This window comes from Neolamprologus brichardi, chromosome 7, assembly GCF_056152115.1.
Source record: "Neolamprologus brichardi isolate AB-2024 chromosome 7, ASM5615211v1, whole genome shotgun sequence".
NCBI lineage: Eukaryota > Metazoa > Chordata > Actinopteri > Cichliformes > Cichlidae > Neolamprologus > Neolamprologus brichardi.
Genome location: NC_142110.1, coordinates 30,124,347 through 30,147,049, shown reverse-complemented (window position 1 = coordinate 30,147,049; position 22,703 = coordinate 30,124,347). Strand labels below are relative to the sequence as shown.

General features: G+C 41.3%; 2 protein-coding genes across 2 annotated transcripts in view; one reads left to right on the top strand and one right to left on the bottom strand.

The window, feature by feature from the left end:
- The first annotated feature begins 2,165 nt into the window (after positions 1 to 2,165).
- Positions 2,166 to 4,372, top strand: LOC102777783 (lysozyme C-like). Its single transcript, XM_035915635.2, has 4 exons — positions 2,166 to 2,397; positions 3,471 to 3,629; positions 3,986 to 4,064; positions 4,161 to 4,372. The coding sequence occupies exons 1-4, from the start codon at positions 2,268 to 2,270 to the stop codon at positions 4,225 to 4,227; spliced, it is 435 nt and encodes a 144-aa protein (XP_035771528.2). The 5' UTR covers positions 2,166 to 2,267; the 3' UTR covers positions 4,228 to 4,372.
- An 11,680-nt stretch (positions 4,373 to 16,052) lies between these two features.
- The window catches only part of mbd2 (methyl-CpG binding domain protein 2), a 31,475-nt gene continuing 24,824 nt past the window's right edge, over positions 16,053 to 22,703 (bottom strand). Inside the window, exon 7 of the mRNA XM_006782108.3 lies at positions 16,053 to 16,754. The gene's annotated coding sequence lies outside the window, so the exon portion shown is untranslated. The remainder of the gene's footprint in view (positions 16,755 to 22,703) is intronic.

The following is a 22,703-nucleotide window of genomic DNA, read 5'->3' as shown; positions in this document are numbered from 1 at the left end:
AGAGTCAGAGTTCAAAGAAAATAATCCTTCAACTGATTTTTTTTCAAAAAGTTAATTTTCCTTTTCTCCAAACACTTTGGGTTATCACCAGTATGAAAGCCTGTTTCCACCACTTAAAAAAAAAAAAAAAAAGAATTTCGAAATTTTGAGTTAGCGCTGCCAATCAGTAATCTACGTGAATGACGACGTCATTTCCTTGTTACCCCGAAGCTGAAGCCCTAAGCTACAAATGCTACAGCTAAGCTACCAGTATTGACTATGTGTACGTTAGCATATGCTACTTCCGGTACGGAAACTCCTCTGGGGAGCTTTGTTTCCGGTGTCCTATTTGTGCCTGCCTTACGGTCCAAAACAAGTTAAGCAAATGAATGAATCAAGCGGTGATTTACATTTCTATAGATGTCTTGGACATTTACCCAATATATCTGTAAATGATGTTCATCGACTTGTCAATATTTTTCCCTGCGCCTCAGGGCAAAAGAGAAAATGGATTCAAATGTTATATTTCTCAGCTGTCCCTCGTTTATCGCGGCTGTTATGTTATAAAAATAACCAGCGATAGGTGAAATCAAGTAGCCAATTTTATTTTTTGACGGTGCAAAACGTTTCGTGGACATCGTGGACATACAGCACTGCACTTCAGAGTCATACTGCTAGCGATCGATGCAGCGATTCTGTACTGTACAGGAGAGACGTCACGGAGGAGATCGTCTGCAGCGATCAGGACGCAGGACGCAGGACACAATGTGATGTAAAAAAAAAAATAAGCATGCAAACTTGCACTAAAAAATCTGCGAAACAGCGAGGTGAAAGGTGAACCGCGTTATAGCAAGCGACCGCTGTAATTTTGAAGGTAAGTCACAACATACCCTTCGTAAATACTGATGTATAGAAACCCTTACCAGCAATCATTCATTTTTTGTGTGGCTTTTTTCATGGTTTGTTAACATGCTGTGTAGGTGTGTACTTGACTAGCTGATATCGACATAATGGGGGAAACATCTGGTTTGACTATTCTTCACCTGTAGTTTGAATGCTGAATATTTGCCTGTTTAAATCATAAGACCAGTCACTATACAGAGATACTTCTGAATGTGGACGGTGTGTCTTCTGCATGCAGTAATGCAGTTCTGCTTGTGTTGAGTGATGTAAACAACTGATCGATCTAAAATCTTTAAACGTCAAAATTGATCCTTAGATTTTTTATGACACAACAGTGGTGAGTGTTCCCACCTTCTGCTCTTTGTAACTTAACGCGATCTTTCCGTTCTCGAGTTTTGGACATGATTTTGGAGTATATCTTCGTAGTAGCGATTGACCGCAAAGTAAAGCTACCGGAAATGTACAACCCCACATCCGGTCTCAAACCAGGAAGTTAGCATTTTCTCGTGCACAGGGTCAATTACAGCCAGTCATGAACGCACACATTGCTGAGTAATTTCAACATGGCTTCACAAATGCTGAAATCCTTGTGTTATTAGCTGAATCACATGGTGTTACTATCAGCAAACGTACTCTCGAAATCTCCAATTTGTAGCGATGCGGTTTTCAGTGAGAGTTCCTCTGCGCCATATCCTTCCTAACAAGAAAATGACGTCATTCACATAGATTACTGATTGGCAGAGCTAACTCGAAATTTCGAGTTACTTTTCTCAAAATTTTGAGTTAATAAGTTGAAATTTCAAGTTATGAATACTTTTTTTCTAGTGGCTTAAACGGGCTTCCATACACCAGTGATGACTTAATGATTTCTTTTTTAATTCTTTACATTATTTTTCACTGTTTGAGCTATAACTGGGTAACTACATAAATGCTTGTTATTTTTTGAGAAATATCTGGAAATTTGAATAAAATTTGACTTACATTTGGACTGAAATGTGGCAACTTCAAGTTGTATCCATTATTGTCTTCAATTTTAAAAGCATTTTATATTTTAGTCTTTTTTTTAGTGCAATATTATATTCATGGTATGATTCATATGGTCCTGTGGTGTAAAATCAATAATAAAGCTTTGTATGCTTTGTTTCTGCCATTAATTAGAACTGCTTCTTAAAAAAAATTAAAAAAAACCTTCCTCAAACATCAGTCTGTCTCACTCTGATTGATCTGCTTTGTTTGTCTGTCTGGAATTTGTAACCATGAACCCACCATTGCTTGCTATTTGCTTTTACGTGACTCATGCTCAGGTCCTCTTATCTGAACCTAGACAGTTACAACTCAGAAAACTCAGCAACATCTCTGGACAAATTCAGACCAGCAGAGACACCATGATGAAAAGTCTATTCTTTTTGCTCTTGGTGGCTGTAGCGAACGCTAAACGCTTCCAGCGCTGTGAATGGGCCCACAAGTTGAAGGATAGTGGAATGGACGGCTACCACGATGTCAGTCTGGCTGACTGTGAGTATGACCTGTTACACTGCCTGGTCTCACACACAAGAGCTAAATGACTTCACATGTGAATTCCATGTTAGGCACTTTACGATCAGCTTGTTATGATACACACACTATGTGTGTGTGAATGGGTGGATGACTGCATGTGTAAAGCACTTTGGGGTCCTTAGGGACTAGTAAAGGGCTATACAAATACAGGCCATTTTTACCATACTTGTGACAGCTTGTTACTTTACGTTACGTTCAGTCTGTTGCAAAAACACATCATTTGTTCCCATTTCTTTGGTCGAATTTACAAAAATGCCAGAAATGACCCAATTAGACAGGCATAAAATTGAACTTAGTTGTATCATCTAACATTTGCTGACGACCTATCAGAATTGGTCTCAGTGGAAGGGTTGCTGCCATACACAAAACAATTTTTAGAAAGAAAAGCAGGGGAAAAGGCAAAAAAAAATAACTGTGATGAAATGTACTGACACTTTTGTCAACGAATGAAAATGAAATTAAAGAAAATCTTGGAGATATTAAATCTTGGAGATATTAAGCAGAACTAATTAAGTTGCATAGAAGTGCGGGACAAGCTTGGAAGTGATCCAATCAGAAGCTATTTTCTTGTGCAGCAAGGTTAGACCAGTGACAGTTTAAAAGTATATTCCTTGGGTTAGACGTGAACGATTGAGCTGCCCCTGTAAATGAAACAGGTTTGGAACGGGCATCCGTAAAACATGGTAGAGGCTTTGTTATGTTTGATGGTACTTTTCTGCATTCATGATTCCATCCATGTTGACAAACTCTCCAACACCACTGTCCTCAGAGTTTAATCTGCCATTAAATACCATCTGGAAGAACTCTGATTGGTAAGGCTTCAGTTTTCAGCATGATAATAATCCCAAAAAAACTGCCATTGCACTGAAAGTGTACCTAGTTAGAAAAAATCACAGTGTAACACTATTAGTTTGGTCTTCAAATATGATAAAAATGTGATTCTGATGAGAAACGTGGATAAATGAGAAAATGTTAGTTTTAATACCTGATGTTTAGATTTCAGGAGTCCATGTCTCCTGTTTTGTCTGCAGGGGTTTGCCTGACCAAATGGGAGTCAGGCTACGACACCATGAAGACGCACCACAACAACGATGGATCCACTGATTTTGGCATCTTTCAGATTAATAATCGCTGGTGGTGCAATGACAAAATCATGTCTTTCAGAAATGGATGTCAAATCAATTGCAAGGGTCAGTGATGAGCCAGGTCTTGTTGTGATCTGAATGATACCAAGGTTTAAGATTGGTTCATGGCATGAAAAGGGGTTGTTAGAACTTCATCCAAGCAAAGAACCTAAAGATCTGCATAAAAAGCATTATTACTGAGAAAATCACATCTTCTATCAGTTATTATGCAAAGGTTATACTGATCCAGCCCACTAGAGATAAAATTAAAGTTTTTCTTTGTACTTCACTGTTTTCCAAGCTTATACAATAAAATTTGTGTCGAAGTGGATGGATTAATACCTTTTCTCCTGTGTTGTACTTGTTTTACCTCAATCACCACATCTTAATTGCCATCATGTATTTACTTTTTTTAATCACAGACCTTTTAAGTGATGATGTCACCGTGGCAATCAACTGCGCCAAACGTGTTGTTACAGACCCCCAAGGCATCGCAGCCTGGTAAGAATGGATGATGTGATTCTAAAAACTGATGGTCCTGCTTTTTTCTGGATAGACAGTCATTTGTGAAAGGATTAACTGTGTGTCTGGTTTCAGGTATGGATGGCGTAATCACTGTCAAGGTCGTGATCTCACACCCTATTTGGATGGATGCGGTCTTTAATCAACACATAGAAACAGGAGGGTGTCATCGGCATAATAAAATGTCCCCATTTTCTTCTAAAACACTCAAACTGTTTCCATATTTGATTTTAAAGAAGTAAAATATACTTAGTTACTAAAACCAATAAATTCAGTTTAAATCTTGACTTTCAGTTTGTGTGGCTTACCATTAGAAGATTAGAACTATGTTTTGTTTTTTGCATTTCATTGTTCTCCTGACTCTTTACAATTAGGTTGTCTTAGTCTAGGCTAGTAACACAGACTGGAAAATTAGCCTTATGAAAACTTAAGTACAGTAGCTTCAGTAGCTTGAATCATTAATCATTCTCTATCTGAGTCTCAGTCTCTCGCATTGTTGTGGAAAAATTTTGGCCCTCTCTTCTTCACAACATTGCTTCAGTTTATTGAGGTTTGTGGGTATTCGTTTATGCACTTAAGGTCCCGCCTTTGAATCAGGTTGCTGTCTGGACTTTATCCTCGGCAGTGTAACATGTCAATTCTTTTCTTTTTCAGTCATTCTGTTATAGACTGGGTCAGAGGAGTTCATGGTTAATTCAATGGCTGTAAGTTGCCCATGTACTGTGGCTGCAAAACAACCCCAAATCGTTACTCTTTTATCACCGTAATTCACGCTTTGTATTAAGTGTTTGCACCGATGTGCTGTGTTTGGTTTTCATCAAATGTGGTATTGTGCAATATGGCCAAACATCTCCACATCTAATCTGTCGAAAGAGCATTGTTCCAAAAGTCTCACAGATGGTTCACATGCAGCTTGGCAAGTCTAAGTAGTGCTGCCATGTTCTTTTTAGAGAGAATGGGCTTTTTGCACTGTCTGACCTTGGGATGAATTTAGTGGGATGTCTACTACTGGGGATGCTACAGACCAGCAATGTGCAAAAACTTTTGCTTTGACAGAGGTGCTCATAAGAGTCTTGTTCAAGGCCACAAAGCATGTTGGGAAATTCTGTGAAATTTGTGTTCAGAAACACAAATTGTTAGATTAACTGTTGAGAGTATTTCACACACTGTTGGGTGAGAAGCAGTTGCACCCTGGATGGGTTGGCGGACTGTAGCAGAGCATGTGCTTAAGCAGCACCTATCAGCTAAAATCTTTAATAAACAACAACAGTTTTTAAAGTAAATTTAAAGATGTTTCCCATATGGAAAAGATATATATAAATCTTGTAAAGTTTGTATCTGTCTTGTGCAGTGTTGCGTAAGTTACTTTAAATTAGTAACTTAGTTACATTACTAGTTACTTCTATCATAAGTAACTCAGTTACTTCAAGTTACTCGTTACTTTCAAAGTAACTAGTTACTAGGGAAAGTAACTTTGGTTTTACTCAGAATTCTCTTGTTAATGTGTTGCTTCCATAACTTTGCCAGTCTTCTAGCTTGCTTACTTGCCACAAGTGCACTGTGCCACCTACCAATAGAAAGGAAAATATAATGTGCATATTTCCACAAGAGAAATCCCACGCCTGGACCGTCATTGACTGCTGCCATGATTCTAGCCTACATCACAGCGTCATGTGCGCTTTTTACATCCAACACAAAAACTGCAGTCGTGGTGCTTTCGATTGTACTCAGAACTCTGAAATTCTGCCTTCTGAATAGGAAGATGTAAGCAACACCAGACTGCAGATGAGCTGCATACAGGGCTGGACTGGGACAAAAAATTGGCCCGGGCATTTTGTCTAGATGCCCGGGCCACCATTGTAGGAAAAATCATAAAGCCTTTGAATGAAAACAAACGCTGTTGTGACAGTGATGTACACTGTCTTGATGGTATATATGTATCAATCTATCAATTGTTTGTTGTAAGATTCAGATAATTATCTTTTAAAAGCGAGACATTTTAAATGAGAATAAGAAAGTAAATGGCCTGTATTTGTATAGTGCTTTTACTAGTCCTCCCTAGGGACCCCAAAGCGCTTTACACACCCAGTCATCCACCCATTCACACACACATTCACACACTGGTGGAGACAAGCTACAGTTGTAGCCACAGCTACCCTGGGGCAGACTGACAGAAGCGAGGCTGCCATATCGCGCCATCGGCCCTTCTGGCCAACACCAGTAGGTGGTAGGTGAAGTGTCTTGCCCAAGGACACAACAACCGAGACTGTCCGAGCCGGGGCAACCTTCCGATTACAAGGCAAACTCCCAACTCTTGAGCCACGATCGAAAGAAAAGTATTTCCTTGTGCCCACCTCTCCCTGTTAATGCCCTACCTGGCCCCCCTGGCAAAACTTTGCTAGACCCGTCCCTGCACAGTTACCAGCTGTCAGCTACCTAAAAAAGGATCCTGGTGTTATTTGTCTCTCAGAAACAGTTCATAACTTCCCTTAAACTCATTTATGTCACCTCAAAGGTAAACCTGTTTCTCCATCACCTGTTCAGCTCTGATGATTCAGTAAGGACATCTCCTGGTTTCATCTTCATGTTTCCCTCTCACCACATATCCAAACTGATATCATGACCAGCAGCTTTTTTGCAGCTGTGGCTCCAGCAAACATCAGCTGATACTAGAAATTAATATTAAATAAATTCTAACAACAGCTGATCAAGCTTAAACGTGCTGCTGTTGTTTAATGCGACATCTGCTGGTTTCCTCTTTCTGGCGCGAAGTGGGCGATAAACAAACAAGAGAGCCGATCAGCTGATCATTGATAAGTTTTCATGATTGAAGCAGAAACAGGAGAGGGAGGGGGGAGAATGAAAGAAGAAGAGGCAGCTGTGCAGCAAAGACACAGAATAACTCCAGCTTTGTGTGTTTTTCATTGTAGCTGAATTACGGGACAAACTGTTCCTTTTCACCTCAATAAGAAACGCATAATATTTTCTCTGAATACCAGACGGGACGGTTGACAACTCTAATAACTTATGAACAAAATAAAGTTCAACATCATTAACTTCATAGCACCCACCCAGCTGTATAGAAACTCCGTCATGCTAGCTAGTACGGAAAAAGTCAGAATAACGAAAATAAACTCAACCTGAACTTGGTTTATATCTGACCCAGATAGACTGCAGGTCATAACTTCTTACCTGAAGTTCAGTTCACACTTGGACCGGCGGCTGCCTCGGGTCTCTTTTCCTTCTGCGTCCCCTTTCCTTCATCCACCTGCTGGCTTCCACCACTTGCTAATGTTACTGAATCTGTGGAAGCTCCACGATAGCCACCACACGAAGTAACGAGTAACGACCCTATCTAAATCCCAGTAACGACTAACGCGTTCCTGATTTTGGCATAATAACTAGTTACCGTGCTCGTTACCACAATAATAACGTAGTTACTGTAACGCGTTACTTAATAACACGTTAGTCCCAACACTGGTCTTGTGTGAAACTTGTATGAAAAGCATACAAGAGTGAAAACAGATATAAGATCCAAGGGCGTAGATTTGGCATGGACGGAAGGGTTCCCCACCAATATCCAGCGATTATTGAATTGTCCCCACCAATAATTTTTGGTGGGGACAAAACAAAAACAAAACAAAACCAATAGAAATTTAAAAAAAAGCGATCTGTCAACATCTCATTCACCCAGCGGTGCAGAAAGAGTTAAATTACGTTCTCTACTGGGGTCCTATATCATGTGACAAATATGGCCAATGTGATTGGCTGTGCCTTTCAGGGAGCTCTGTTTAGTTTTAGCAGCGGTAATCCTGCGCTGCGAGGACCTGCAAGGAGGAGGATGGCAGCAAAAATAACCTGGATACAAGAAAGTATTTTTCAAAGAAACCTGTAAGTCACTTGAAGTCAAGTTCACTCATAAAATCGGTCCATCATAATAACGTTACAGGCTATGCAAGGCAATACATGCCCCTCTTATTACTCTTTCTGGGTTGCAAAATAAACTTTTAAAAAATTTTCAGGCGAGAATGTAGCTGTGCAAACTTCCAATATCTGAACCGGGGAGAACAGCAAACTCCCGGCACATCGTTTTAGGCTTTGGCCCACATCTGTCTAAAATTGTATGTAACCATGAATAACGTGTTACCATGGCCACCAGGAGAGACTGGAGAGTATAGATGCAAAACAAATATGCCAGCAGTTTATCTCAGTTAATAAGAGGAGAGGGCATGTGTTTGGCTGCTTCACATAGTGGACATTGAGTTGTTGTGTGGGACACCAGTAGTCCATGTCTGTTGCTGTAACAGTAGTTCATGTTTAGAGTAAAACATCCCAGCTCACTGACTTGACACACCGGGGCAACAGTGTGCCTAAAATGTTGCATAATTTTGCTAAGAGATCTTTTACTTTGTGGTAATCTTAGATGAGTAGTTTTATGGACAAAAACCACCAGGTCATTCAGTGTTCCCTTAGTGCTAATGTATAAGAGATGTTGGTGTAGTATAACTGAAGTAATGTTGTTAAGTCCTTAAAGTCATATTCTTTTATTGTCATGACTCTATTTTAAGGTATTTTTATTTTTGTATGATATCTGATTTATATGGAATATGGTTGAAGTAAACTAAAGTATAAAATACTTAGTCAGTCATTTGTTTTATAGTAACTTAACATTATATAATTCACATATAAAACTATGAATTGCATTTTAAATGGTTTAAAAGCATGTAGAATATCATATGTAGGCAAGTATATTTCTCCTTTTTTTTATCAAGAAGCAAAGGCAAAAAGGAAAAAAAAAGAAACAGGGCAGGGTTCGGTGGTTGAATCATCCGTCCCCACCATTGCCAACCAAATCTACGCCCTTGATAAGATCCCTAGAAAAATCATATAAATGAAACTTGTATGTTTTGGATACTTACTAAAACAATATATGAAAGTGGGCACTTTCATGAGTAAATCATTTCTTTTCCATATGGGAAACAATTAGTGGATTTGATCATTTGGACCTTGCTCAATATGATGGTTCAAAATCAGATTTCACAAACCTATAGTGGAATACTTTCTTCTTTTCCGTCTGCAGATGCAGTCAGTAGCGGTTTTTGATACGGGCAACATGGGCGGTTGCCCGGGGCGGCATCGTGGTGGGGGGCGGCATCACGGGCATCGGCAAAAGAAAAAAAAAATTGCTCGTACTCATGCTGCCCCGACGTCATGCCAGTGCATACTAGGGATGGCATAGGCACCGATCAGTTTTCTATCGCCCATTTGCTGGGAGTAAGGGCGCCCTAGTTTGCGAGGTGCGCCTGCTGCTTGCGGCACAGGGAGGAGAGGGCGGGTCGGCGGGGGATTCTCTGGCTGGTTGGAGCAGCGTCTAATAATCAACTCGCAAAATAAAACAAAATAAAAACAAACCAACAAACACAAAAACACCAGACATCATGATACAGACTTATGCACCGATGTTTTTTCGAAATTCTATACGTGAAAAGTGAGCGCGAGAGCCCTCGGTGCGCCTGCTTGCTGCTGAAGTCAAAGTAAACTTTATTCTCATCTTTGCTACATACAGTCCAGTATAGGGCTTTGGAGCGTGATGTCACGGGAGGGGGGCCACGCCCCCTCTCGCCATGACAGTAGGCCAGACAAAGCAAACGGAAGCGTCAGCTATGGTTCGTACGTACTGTGTTGTCGGTTGCAATGGTAGATCACACGATAGGGAAGGCAAGAAGCTGGAAAATGGGCACTCTTTTCATCGTTTCCCCTCCTGGAGGCAATGGGAGGGATCTCATCTATCCGATAATACTAAACGAAGACGTCAGGCTTGGATTGCAGTGGTCAGATGAGCGGATATTTCCCCTATGCGCTGACTCCACAGACAAGGTACGTGAAGATAGGATAGGACAACGGCGGTAGGTTGTCTGGGTTTCTATTCCACTGCCTTATTTCATACGGGTCCACATTACCGACGCACGCTATTTTTTCCAAGTACCGTCTCTTGGCGTCTGGGCGCAATCGGTCGCGATACAGCCCTTTGTCTTTTGCGCAGATTTTAAACATGGTTTTGGCAGTAATGCTTCCAACACAGTGTGTTTGTTTTGATTTGTTGCCTTCTGACATGGCGCCGCAATCCCACAATGCACTACGGCGTGACGTCAACTCCAAAGCCCTATATAGAGAGACGAGACGACGAGGCTCCAGTTACAGCAGTGCAAGTAAACAAACAATAAATATAAGAAGAGTAAGAAAATAAATATACACTTTAGGACCAGGGGTAAAGGGATCAGAGGGACTGTTCGCCCAGGGCGCCAAACAGGCTAGGAGACCGCCACTGGATGCAGTCTTGCCATTTCAACCAATCTGCTTTTCAAAAGTTTTTTAAAGTTGCAGTAAAAGTCATTGAAAAGATGAATCCCTAACAAGAAAATAGCAGTTTCACAGTGCTGAAGAATATACCCAGAGTATTTAAACATGTGACAGCCAGTTAGCATGTATTGAAAACACATTGGCTTCACTCATTTCAGAAATGCTTGGCTAACAAATACACATGACACTGAATTTATCATGTTGCTTATGTCAAAGCTCTGTAGCGGAAGGAGATTTAGGCACCTTGAGAAGACTAGTGTTGTGAATGGGCACTATGCAAACAAAACTGAATTGAACTGAATTGGAATGGATGGATAATTAAAAAACATAATAGGCCAAAAGACTTTTGAAATTTTTAATGCACTCTGCTGCTGCTCATTTGCTTTCCCATAAAGTACACTTAGGCTGTGTGTGTTGTGATGGAAACAATCAGATGTGACATCCAGAAATAACCAGAACAAACAACGACTGCACAAACACGCACACACAAGCTTGTGTTTGTATTGATATAATGGATTCTCTAACCCCTAACCCTATATCCTTAAAGCCGCTCTCATGAATATTCATACATTAAAAAAACAAACAATTAATTTGTGTACGTGAAAGGGGTCGCTCGTGGTGACAAATACCCTGATAATTATGCTCTGCAGCTCTCCTCAGCGCTGGAGCCTTTTTCTTCTGCTTGTTATTAATTTTATCTTTTTGTTGCTTTAATTCCAGAGGAAACAGCTGGTTAAAGACTGAAAATGCTGATGAACCCACTGCATGCTCATAGATTCAGTTTTATGTTCAGATTCATGAAATATGCAACATGAAAGCTGCAACTTCTCTCCTGTTTAACTTACACTTCTGATTGTTAACATGCAAGAGGAGGAGGGTGACATTTTAAAAACAGGACACAATCGAGTACACAAACTGTGCGGGTTTTTTTCCATCCATCCATCCATGCATCTTCTTCCACTTATCCGGGGCTGGGTCGCGGGAGCAGCAGCCTAACCAGGGAAGCCCAGACCTCTTTCTCCCCAGCCACTTCCTCCAGCTTGTCTGGGAGAACAACAAGGCGTTCCCAGGCCGGCCGAGAGATATAATCTCTCCAGCATGTCCTGGATCTGCTCCGGGGTCTCCTCCCATCAGGACATGCCTGGAACACCTCACCCAGAGGCATCGTTATCAGATGCCCGAACCACCTCAACTGGCTCCTTTCGGTGTGGAGGAGCAGCAGCTCTTTTCTGGCCAAACTCCTCGCCCTTTGAAGTAAGCCCATTTCTGCCACTTGTATCCACGATCTCGTTCTTTCGGTCACTACCCACAGCTCATGACCACAGGTGAGGGTAGGGACGCAGACTGACCAATAAATTGAGAGCTTTGCTTATACACTCAGCTCTCTCTTCAACGCGATGGACCGGTATAGCGTCCGCATCACTGCAGCCGCAGCATCAATCTGTCGATTTCCCGCTCCCTTCTCCCATCACTCATAAACAAGACCCCGAGATAGTTGAACTTCTCCATTTGGGGCAGGAATTCGTCCCTGACCTGGAGTGTGCACTCCACCCTTTTCCAGCTGAGGACCATGGCCTCAGATTTGGAAGTTCTAATTCTCATTCCTATCGCTTCACACTCGGCTGTAAACTGCTCCAGTGTAGGCTGGAGGCCATCACCTGATGAAGCCAACAGAACCACAACTTCCACAAAAAGATGAGATGAGATTCTGAGACAAGCAAAGTGACAGCCTTCTGCCACCTGGCTACGCCTAGAAATTCTATCCATAAAAATTACCAACAGAATCGATGACAAAGGTAACTCCAAACTCCGAACTCCTCCCACACCAGGGTTTTTGCGTCAGCCACTGCCTGAGCCGCGTTCCGCTTGGCCTGTCAGTACCTATCAGCTGCCTCCGAAGTCCCACAGGCTAACCAAGCCCGATAGGGCTCCTTCTTCAACCTGGTATTCCCTTTAACTTTGGTGTCCACCATTTGGTTCGAGGGTTATCACCACGACAGGCACCAACCACCTTGCGGCTGCAGCTCAGTGCAATGGCTTTGGCAATGGAGGTGCTGAACATGGTCCATTCAGACTCAATGTCCCCAGTCTCCCTCGGAATGGTGTTAAAGCTCTGCCGAAGGTCTGCATTGAAGATCTCGTGAACCAGGGCCTCTGCCAGGCGTTCCCAGTGCACACTCACTTTCCAAGTCTGTCCTGCATCTTCCCCCGCTACCTGATCCTGACAGCTCAGTCGTTCTCTTTACACAAGTATCCAGAAGATATGGCCGAGGGTCTGGCAATACGCTTAGAAAATTGATCACTGACCTGCGGCCTAGAATGTCCTAGTGCCACGTGTACTTATGGACTCTCTTATGTTCAAACATGGTATTTGTTATGGACAAACTGTGGTTTGCACAGAAGTCCAACAACAAAACACTGTGGACTTCAGATCCTGGTGGCCGTTCCTCCCAATCACGCCCCTCCAGGTCTCACTGTCGTTGCCCACATAAGCATAGAAGTCTCCCAGTAGGACAACAGAGTCTCCAGGTGGAGCACTCTCAAGCACCCCACCCAGGGACTCCAAGAAGACTGGGTACTCTGAGCCACCACTCGATGCATAAGCGCAGACGACAGTCAGGACCTGTTCCCCAACCCAAAGGCGCAGGGAACAAGACTCTTGTCCACTGGGAAAAACCCCAACAGGCAGCAAGCTGAGGGAATACTAGGATACCCGCCCCCACCACCAAGGGAAACTCTACTATATCTAATAATAATAATAATAATAATAATAATAATAATAGTAATAATGGATTGGATTTATATAGCGCTTTTCAAGGCACCCAAAGCGCTTTACAATGCTACTATTCATTCACTCTCACATTCACACACTGGTGGAGGCAGCTACAGTTGTAGCCACAGCTGCCCTGGGGCAGACTGACAGAAGCGAGGCTGCCATATCGCGCCATCGGCCCCTCTGGCCAACACCAGTAGGCGGTAGGGTCACAATGACCAGGACAGAGAGCCCGGGGATCAAACCAGCAACCTTCCGGTTACAGATGCGCTTCCCAACCCCCTGAGCCACGGTCGCTATATCTAGTAGATACCTCTCTGCCTTAATGCACTAGCTCAGGCTCCTTCCCCACCAGAGAGGTGACGTTCCATGTCCCAATTGCTAGTCTTAGTAGCCGCCGCCTGGCATACATTGCACCCAACCCCAAACATGCCGACACAGGCCCACAATAGGTAGCTGTGTGTGAACTGTGGGGCTCTGTAGATGGGGCAAACCCACGTTTATCCAACAAGTGCCCCAGTTGACTGTGTCCACACAGGGTCTGTAGCAGTTTTGCCCTTTGGGGCACTTTAGGGCCACTCATTCACACCCCATGGATTAGCCCATACAGGCCCCACAGTAAGCTTAGTCCTGTGGGCCCACATTATGGTTAAGTGATATGGGATATGTGGGGGTTTTGCCCTGCCCACACAGCCCACAGCCCACAGTTTACCCACACTGATCTATTGTTTGCCCGCATGGGTATTTCTTTATTTGTTTGTTTCTTGAAGGGTGAGGGGTTGTAGTGGTTTACATGTTTGCCATATGTGACTAACAAGCAAGAGGTCCCTTGTTTGAGCTTGGAAGGAGATCAAATCCCTTGATGGTTGTGTCAGGAAAAGTATCTGGTGTTGGCTGTTTAGGCGGGTAAAGTACAAACAAAGAAAGTTTAAGCTTGAAAGCACAGCAAACTGGAGACTCTAACCATTTGGAGATACTTCAGTGTTTTAACAGTTTTAACGGAGTCCTGACAAAGACAAAGGTGAGTGCAACATCACATTAGTTCTCTGGTCTCTGCACCAACTTTGAGTTTTTTCAGAGAAAAAAGTTAGAAGTCTGGACTCGCGTCTATAAATTTCCAAATGGCTAAAATCCAAAACATGTTTCTTTTTCACTGTGTGAACCCTCCTCCAGCCTCTCAGGTTATAAGGTAAAAGGGTTACGGTTCCCAGACATGCAGCAGCAGCAGCATTTACTATAGAGTACAAACATTTCCAGTGGATATCAGAGGTATTCTGACTTTCACCTCCGTTAAATCCACATTAAAAATATTTGCTCTACATTGATTCCATGTACTCAAAGTGAAGATTTTCCACTTTTAAAGAGTTAAAAATTTCATATTTGATATCTGGAAAGGTCAGTGATGGTTTGAATCATTTTGAGGCTCTCACCAGACACCAGAGTACCTTTATGGAACAGATATTTATACTACTAGGATGTGCTGTAGGTATGAACATGAGACCGGACATTTACAGCACACAGCATTTCCCTCTCAAACATAAAACATAGAAAAAGCTTAACACATCCTCTTTGGATGTGTTAAGCTTTTTCTATTTATGATATGAAGTTTTCATGCTCTCATATTGTTCAAGAGCCCCCCCACAGACAGAGACTTTTCACAACCTCTCACTGTGCTGTAAGCATCTCTGACTGAAGTGTTCTTGTGCCTGAATAGAAGCAAAAGTCTGCAGCTAGCTTCCTACACATGTAGGAAGCTTTCACAGCAGCAGCACAGTAATGCTCATGGTTTTAAAGTGGCATGCTCACGGTTGTAAAGTTTGAGCATAAATCCAGATTTATCACCTGAAATCATCATTACTGGTGCTGCTTTCTGCCTCCAGTCAAACCTCAGCTGCTGTTTTCTCATGCGGAGCACGGACGGAGCTGCTGTAACAGGATGGAAGCAGGAATCCCTGAACGAGGCAGAGGGAGAGAGGAGCATCTGGCACAGAAGCAGGATTTTAAATGTGTGGTTGCAGTGATCAGAAACCGGCATCATGGAGCCATTAGCAGATGCAAATGAGGGCAGAACTGGCAGGCTGGTTTGTCTCACTCTGTCTTTAACACACAAACACCACGAACACCAATACAATCACACACAGACTCCAACATCTGGACTGGGAGCAGTTTGTGCCAAATGTCTGACAGAACAAACTACCCGCTGATTACTTAACTTTTCTTTGAGCTCCAACAATGACTTCTCATCCCAGGTTTTTCCTCATAATTTATTTCCAGGAGCCTCCTGGTGGCTGTACCTTGATTTACCTGCCACAGCAATAAGCACCAAGAGATAAAGGCCCCAGATCTGCTAACTCCTTACCGTGAAATTAGAGGGATGGCACTAAAATCTACTTGTATAGGTTTACGCCGTCGGTATACACTGAAAACCGCATTCAGCTAAAGTGAAATAAAACTTTTTTAAAAATCAGATTCCACATTGTTAATTCAGTAGTTGATATAAATCCCTTTGGCAGCAATTACAGCTTTCAGTCTTCTTGGAAACGTCTCTGCTGGCTTTGCACAGCGGGATTTACAGAGGTTTATCCCATCCTTCTTTGCAGATCCTTTCAGAGAAGGAGATTTTCATGTAAGACCAGGTGTGTGACCATTCAGGCAAAACAAATGTTTAGATGCTAGGCGAAAATACCACTACATATCAAGAGGGCGAGGTCTGCACAGTGTTATTAACTGTAAACCTTCTTCAGCTCCCTTCAATTCCAGATATCTGAGCTATTTAGCCTCAGTTTGGGGAAACAGCCTCCATGCTCAAAGAAAAACAAAAAGACAAACATGACTCTGAATATAATTATTTATTCCAGTCCAGTCCAGAAAATGTACACATATGTTCTCAGAAGGTATAAAATTTGTCTTTAAATAAGTAATTGTTCTATTTCATATAATTGTAAATTCTCATTATTTCATTAAAACCCCTGAAGCTGACATATGACACCACAAAGGAACCAAAATCATAAAAGAGCAAAAAATGAAAGTTAGTAGAGTTAGCAAAAGCCGTCCAGCAGTTTGCAACCTGACTTTGGGTCTTTATGAAGGACTTGCTCTTAAGTACATTCTGTTTTTTTATTATTATTTTTATCTACTTTATATTAAAAAGAAAAATTGCAATAAAAGAAATGCTTGTTGTAAAGTTTGCACAGAGAGAGGATTAAAGGCTTTGGTTGCTTCAAGCTGGTTCAGGCTCCACTTATTGCTACTGTAGCCTCTGATGTCAGAGGCATTGTTGCTGGTATTGTGTCATTATTGCTGTGGTTGTTGCTCCCACTGTTGCTACTGTGACTCTGGAAAAAAAAAATTGTTTCCAGATGTTTAGAAATGTCAAGTGCAAAAAAGGCTCCACAACAGGAAGGTTGAAGCAATCATCCACGGAAACAATGGATCAGAACGAGTGACGTTTGGGCTGTGGGAGGTCTGGTTTTTGGTTTGTTGTCTGGATTAAGATGAAGGCGGTGATAACCCTGAGGCTGGTGAACAGAGGAACTCTAGAGAGACACAAAGAAAGAAGAGGAGTTACTATGACAGTTCACATCTGAGTTTGAAAGATCTTTAAAAGATGGGCTGTTCTGTAAAACAACCTTCGAGTTCAGTTCCTATTTGCTTAAATTAAACTGTAAAAACAAAAAAAATTAATTAGCACTTCATAAATTCAAGAAGCATTTGGGTTCAAATTAACTCTACCCCAGCCCTACAGCAGGCTTGACCTTAAGTGGGCCAGGCCCTTTCTGTTAGGCGCTTTTCTGCCTGAAATAGAGATGATTAGATCATTAGTCTATATGTCATGTTATATGTCTAATATCTTTCTTTTAAATTACACGTTTTATAACCTGTAGTGAGCAACGCTCAATCAGTGAACTGACCGATGTGCCTCATTAAATGTTTAAGTGAGAGTGAACAGAGACCAGAAGCCTGGATTACATGAAAAAAAAAGTTACCACCATTGTACTAGCCCCTGACTGGGGCTTTAATGTTTGTATAGTCAGCTAACACAAAGAAAACCCAGCTTTGTTGAACGTGTTGCTCAGCACACTCACTGATCCTGAGATTAAAACCTTTGGATCGTGTGTTTCTTAACCTACATTTTTACTTGTGGTTACATGAGATAAGCCTATTTTAGTTTTTATGATAATCAGGCCTCCTTTGTCCATCTTTTTGCACGACAAGACAATGCTCTTGGGAAAAGTGAAGATATTTTAAATCTTGGAATTAGTGTTTGAGTTTGGTAGGGATTATTTAGAAAAACTGTACTAAAAAAATATTTAAAAAGCTGCAACTTGTGTGTAGGCATTAATAAAGTGCAAGCAAGCACTGCTATCTTCCCAACAAATAGATTGTGAGGCTCTGTGGAGACCTCTGAATAAAACTCCGCCTCCCACTTCCTTCTCTATAAACCCCAAATTGACTCATTAAGTTCATCTTAATAAAATCCCACAAACTAACTGCTGTGTTTCTCCCTCCTCCTGCAGAATAATAAACATTCACCTCTGTACACATTGAAATATCCAATTAATGCACTGAGCTTCTATGTTAATCATTAGCTCCTCTATTAACCCCACCCACCTTCTCCTCCTCCTCCGTGGTACAATAATGAGGAGGGTGGAGCTACAATTAGGACAACTAGGACCCTTTTGCCTGTACAGAAAACATTTTAATTATATATAAAACATCAGAGTGAAGCGTTCGCTCAGCAGGAGAGAAGAGGTGATATCAAACACATCATATGTTCTACTCCTGCTCCTCCTCCTCAGCCTCCCCGTCTTCCTCAGCCTAACAAAGAAGTTTGACCGCACTGCTGACCACTAAGTTTCCAATTTTCCCAATGTGCCATTGTGAATCCCCATTTTTCTAATACAGAACAAAATCCATTTTTATTCTCATCCTTGAGCTTTCAAATGTCTAATTAAGCCATTGTTAATCCATCATTGTGGCATTTTCAAATCCTTCCTCCTTCATTTCATTTCCATTTTCCATCATAAATCTCTTTTGAATCCATCATCCTGCCACTTTGAACCCCTATTGATGCTTTCACTTCGCCACTTTGAGCTCTAACTTTAGTCATCCCTGTTAATTACCATCCTGAATTATTTATTTGCCATTGTAGTCGCCCTCTGCACCTTCTGTTTTAAATATTTAATTGTGCCAATTGATTCCCTCCTTCATGCAATTTGTCATTCATTGAGTCCTGTTTGAGTCCTCCCTTGTTTATATACGGAATCACCCCGTTCTTTCAGTTCTCAGCCCTATACTGGTCTCACTTTTCCATTTAAGCTTACTTTTCCACTTAATTTTCCATTTAATTTAATGATTAATTTGATTACAGATGATTACATTTTTCTCTATTTGAACTCGTAATATGCCATTTGGAATCCCACCTTCTTCCCATTTTAGATGTTTCTATTGTATTGAATCAAATTTCTTTCTCCGGTTAGTATTTTCTTTTCACTGTGCAATTTACAATCTTTGGTTTCAAATGATTTTGAATCATCTGTTTTATGACGAGCCTACTTAAAAAGGTTAATTGTGCCATTCAGAATCCTTCCTTCGTCTCACTTTGAGTCAATCCATCTGAAGTACTCAACCTCTGTATTTGTATTTTTATTGTGCTGTTTTGAATCCCTACTTTGTATTTCTTTTCAACACTAGTTTATATGTTGACGAATCCTTCATTAGCTTACTTTGAATGTCTCGTTATGACATTTATAATCCCCTCACCTCTTTTTTGATACGTGTAGTACTGAATTTGCAAACTGTACTCTCTTACTGCACTTGTTTTAACTCCTCAGTTTGACTCCTGTAACTAGCTGAGTCTGTAACCTGTAGTCTCTTACTGCATCTAATCTCCTCCTTTTAACATTTTAAATTTTAAACAATCCCATCTCTAATTTTATGTTTTTAATTTTTTGATTACACCATTTTTCATTCTTAACTATCCTTTTTTATCCTTCGTTAGCCTAATTTAAATTCAAACTGTACTATTAACCTATGCAGTCCAGTAGGCATTTTTATTTCTATTCGTTTACTGAACCATACTGAATCCCAACATCTTTAAATTTTTAATAATTTTGTTATTTCACCTTCCCCTTTCTTCCATTTTTTAAATCTTTCTTTCTGAATCACTAGCATCTACATAGTTTTTGAATCGATGGGTATTCCTAGAATAAATTAGCTTGCTTTAAATCTGTCTTTATACCATTTAGAATCCTTCCTTAAAGCTGTTATCCGTGTTGCTGTAGTACTGAATATACAGTGGGGCAAAAAAGTATTTAGTCAGCCACCGATTGTGCAAGTTCCCCCACTTAAAATGATGACAGAGGTCAGTAATTTGCACCAGAGGTACACTTCAACTGTGAGAGACAGAATGTGAAAAAAAAATCCATGAATTCACATGGTAGGATTTGTAAAGAATTTATTCGTAAATCAGGGTGGAAAATAAGTATTTGGTCACCTCAAACAAGGAAAATCCCTGGCTCTCACAGACCTGTAACGTCTTCTGTAAGAAGCTTTTCTGTCCCCCACTCGTTACCTGTATGAATGGCACCTGTTTGACCTCATCATCTGTATAAAAGACACCTGTCCACAGCCTCAACCAGTCAGACTCCAAACTCCGCCATGGCCAAGACCAAAGAGCTTTCGAAGGACACCAGGAAAAGAATTGTAGACCTGCACCAGACTGGGAAGAGTGAATCTACAATAGGCAAGCAGCTTGGTGTGAAAAAATCAACTGTGGGAGCAATCATCAGAAAATGGAAGACATACAAGACCACTGATAATCTCCCTCGATCTGGGGCTCCACGCAAGATCTCATCCCGTGGGGTCAAAATGATCATGAGAACGGTGAGCAAAGATCCCAGAACCACACAGGGGGACCTGGTGAATGACCTGCAGAGAGCTGGGACCAAAGTAACAAAGGTCACCATCAGTAACACATTACAACGGCAGGGAATCAAATCTCGCAGTGCCAGACGTGTTCCGCTGCTGAAGCCAGTGCATGTCCAGGCCCGTCTGAAGTTTGCCAGAGAGCACATGGATGATACAGCAGAGGATTGGGAGAATGTCATGTGGTCAGATGAAACCAAAGTAGAACTTTTTGGTATAAACTCAACTCGTCGTGTTTGGAGGAAGAAGAATACTGAGTTGCATCCCAAGAACACCATACCTACTGTGAAGCATGGGGGTGGAAACATCATGCTATGGGGCTGTTTTTCTGCCAAGGGGACAGGACGACTGATCCGTGTTAAGGACAGAATGAATGGGGCCAAGTATCGTGAGATTTTGAGCCAAAACCTCCTTCCATCAGTGAGAACTTTGAAGATGAAACGAGGCTGGGTCTTCCAACATGACAATGATCCAAAACACACCGCCCGGGCAACAAAGGAGTGGCTCCGTAAGAAGCATTTGAAAGTCCTGGAGTGGCCTAGCCAGTCTCCAGACCTCAACCCCATAGAAAATCTGTGGCGGGAGTTGAAAGTCCGTGTTGCTCGGCGACAGCCCCAAAACATCACTGCTCTTGAGAAGATCTGCATGGAGGAATGGGCCAAAATACCAGCTACTGTGTGTGCAAACCTGGTAAAGACCTATAGTAAACGTTTGACCTCTGTTATTGCCAACAAAGGTTATGTTACAAAGTATTGAGTTGTATTTTTGTTATTGACCAAATACTTATTTTCCACCCTGATTTACGAATAAATTCTTTACAAATCCTACCATGTGAATTCATGGATTTTTTTTTCACATTCTGTCTCTCACAGTTGAAGTGTACCTCTGGTGCAAATTACTGACCTCTGTCATCATTTTAAGTGGGGGAACTTGCACAATCGGTGGCTGACTAAATACTTTTTTGCCCCACTGTACAAAATCTCATCTGCATTAAAGCTGCATTATTTTGTTGGGTTTTTTTATTGTCATTTATCTTTTTAGTCTTTTTTTCATCCCCAGTTTCTACTTTTGAATCATTGATTACATGATGACAAATCCGTTGAATCACTCATTCAGACTGCCTCCTTAATTCTGATTTTGGTTCACTTTACCTGTAACTGAACCTACAACCCCACAGTTAAACATTTATTTTTAGACCCTTCCTGTGCCATTGTGCATCCTTCAGATTTGCTAGTGTTTGCCAAATCCAGACTTAATGATAAACTCTTTGTTGTGCTGTGTTAGTGTTTCTTTGTTTTACTGTTTCAGTATTAATGCATGTGAATGTTTTCTTCCTTCACTGTTTCCATGTTTCGGTCTGATAATCCTCAGCTCACTCTTAATTACTCCCTAATAATTAGAAAATCCTGATAATCTGCTGCTTAATCGAGGCAATTCAGCTAACTGACAGCACACGGGCACACACACTCAGCAGTTATCAGCCTCATGAATGACTTTGAAGCAGATAATTCTCTGTGTCTCAACATGCACTAATTACCAGCAGCTGAAAAATGCTGCAGGAGTCTGAATCAGCTCCTCTGTAAATTACAAGATACACAGCTAATATTCACAGAGAGAGAGAGAGAGAGAGAGAGAGAGAGAGAGAGAGAGAGAGAGAGAGAGAGAGAGAGAGAGAGAGAGATGCTGGTGTGTGCTTGTATCAGTCACAGTCTTTCCTCAGTCAGCAGTGTGAATCTTTAGTCTCGATCAGATAAAAACGGCAGTCTGCTCATTTTAAAGGAACAGTTCAATGTTTAGAGAAATCCTCTTCCTTCGTGTCTTCCCCACAGTCACACGAGGAGATGGATATCAGCTTTATGTCTGTGGAAGACCTCTGAGTGGAGAAAGGTGGTGCTGAAAAGGAAGCTCTTTTTGGCTCATATTTGCTCAGAAATGGGATTGAAAGGTCGAAATGAGGATGATAATCGCACATTAATAACACAATTTGACAAATTACACTTCAGCTTAAAAGACATTTAAAAAAAAATTAAATATAAATATAACAGCTGATGAACATGCATGGTTCTGCAGTCATGTAAAACTTTGATTACAGTCCTACATCAAAATTCAAAATCAAGGCAGTTGACAGACTTCATCATTGGTAGGTGTTTCAACCACTGTTTACTTTTTTAAAACACCCAAATGGAAAAGTTTTTAACAGAAAAAAACTGTAAAGCCAAAACAAATCTATGACATTTTACTTGAAAGGTAACATTTTCTAATGCCTAAAAACGTGCCAGCATGTAGCTAAAATGGACCCAGGCCTAATTCAAACCCCGACAAGTGCAGAAATGCCAATGAGAAATGTTTCACCTCACACAGAAACTCTTACACTCTTAAAAGCAGTACACAAAAAGCCCACATGAAAAACCAGCGCCACTTTTCAGTCTTTTCAGGCTATGGACAATAGCTCCTAATGCAATGAGACTGACCTGTTAATATTTGGCCAAATTTGGCTAACAGTTAAACATTGAGCTTAAACATAGAAGGAAGAAGCTATGACCACTGACCAAAGGTTT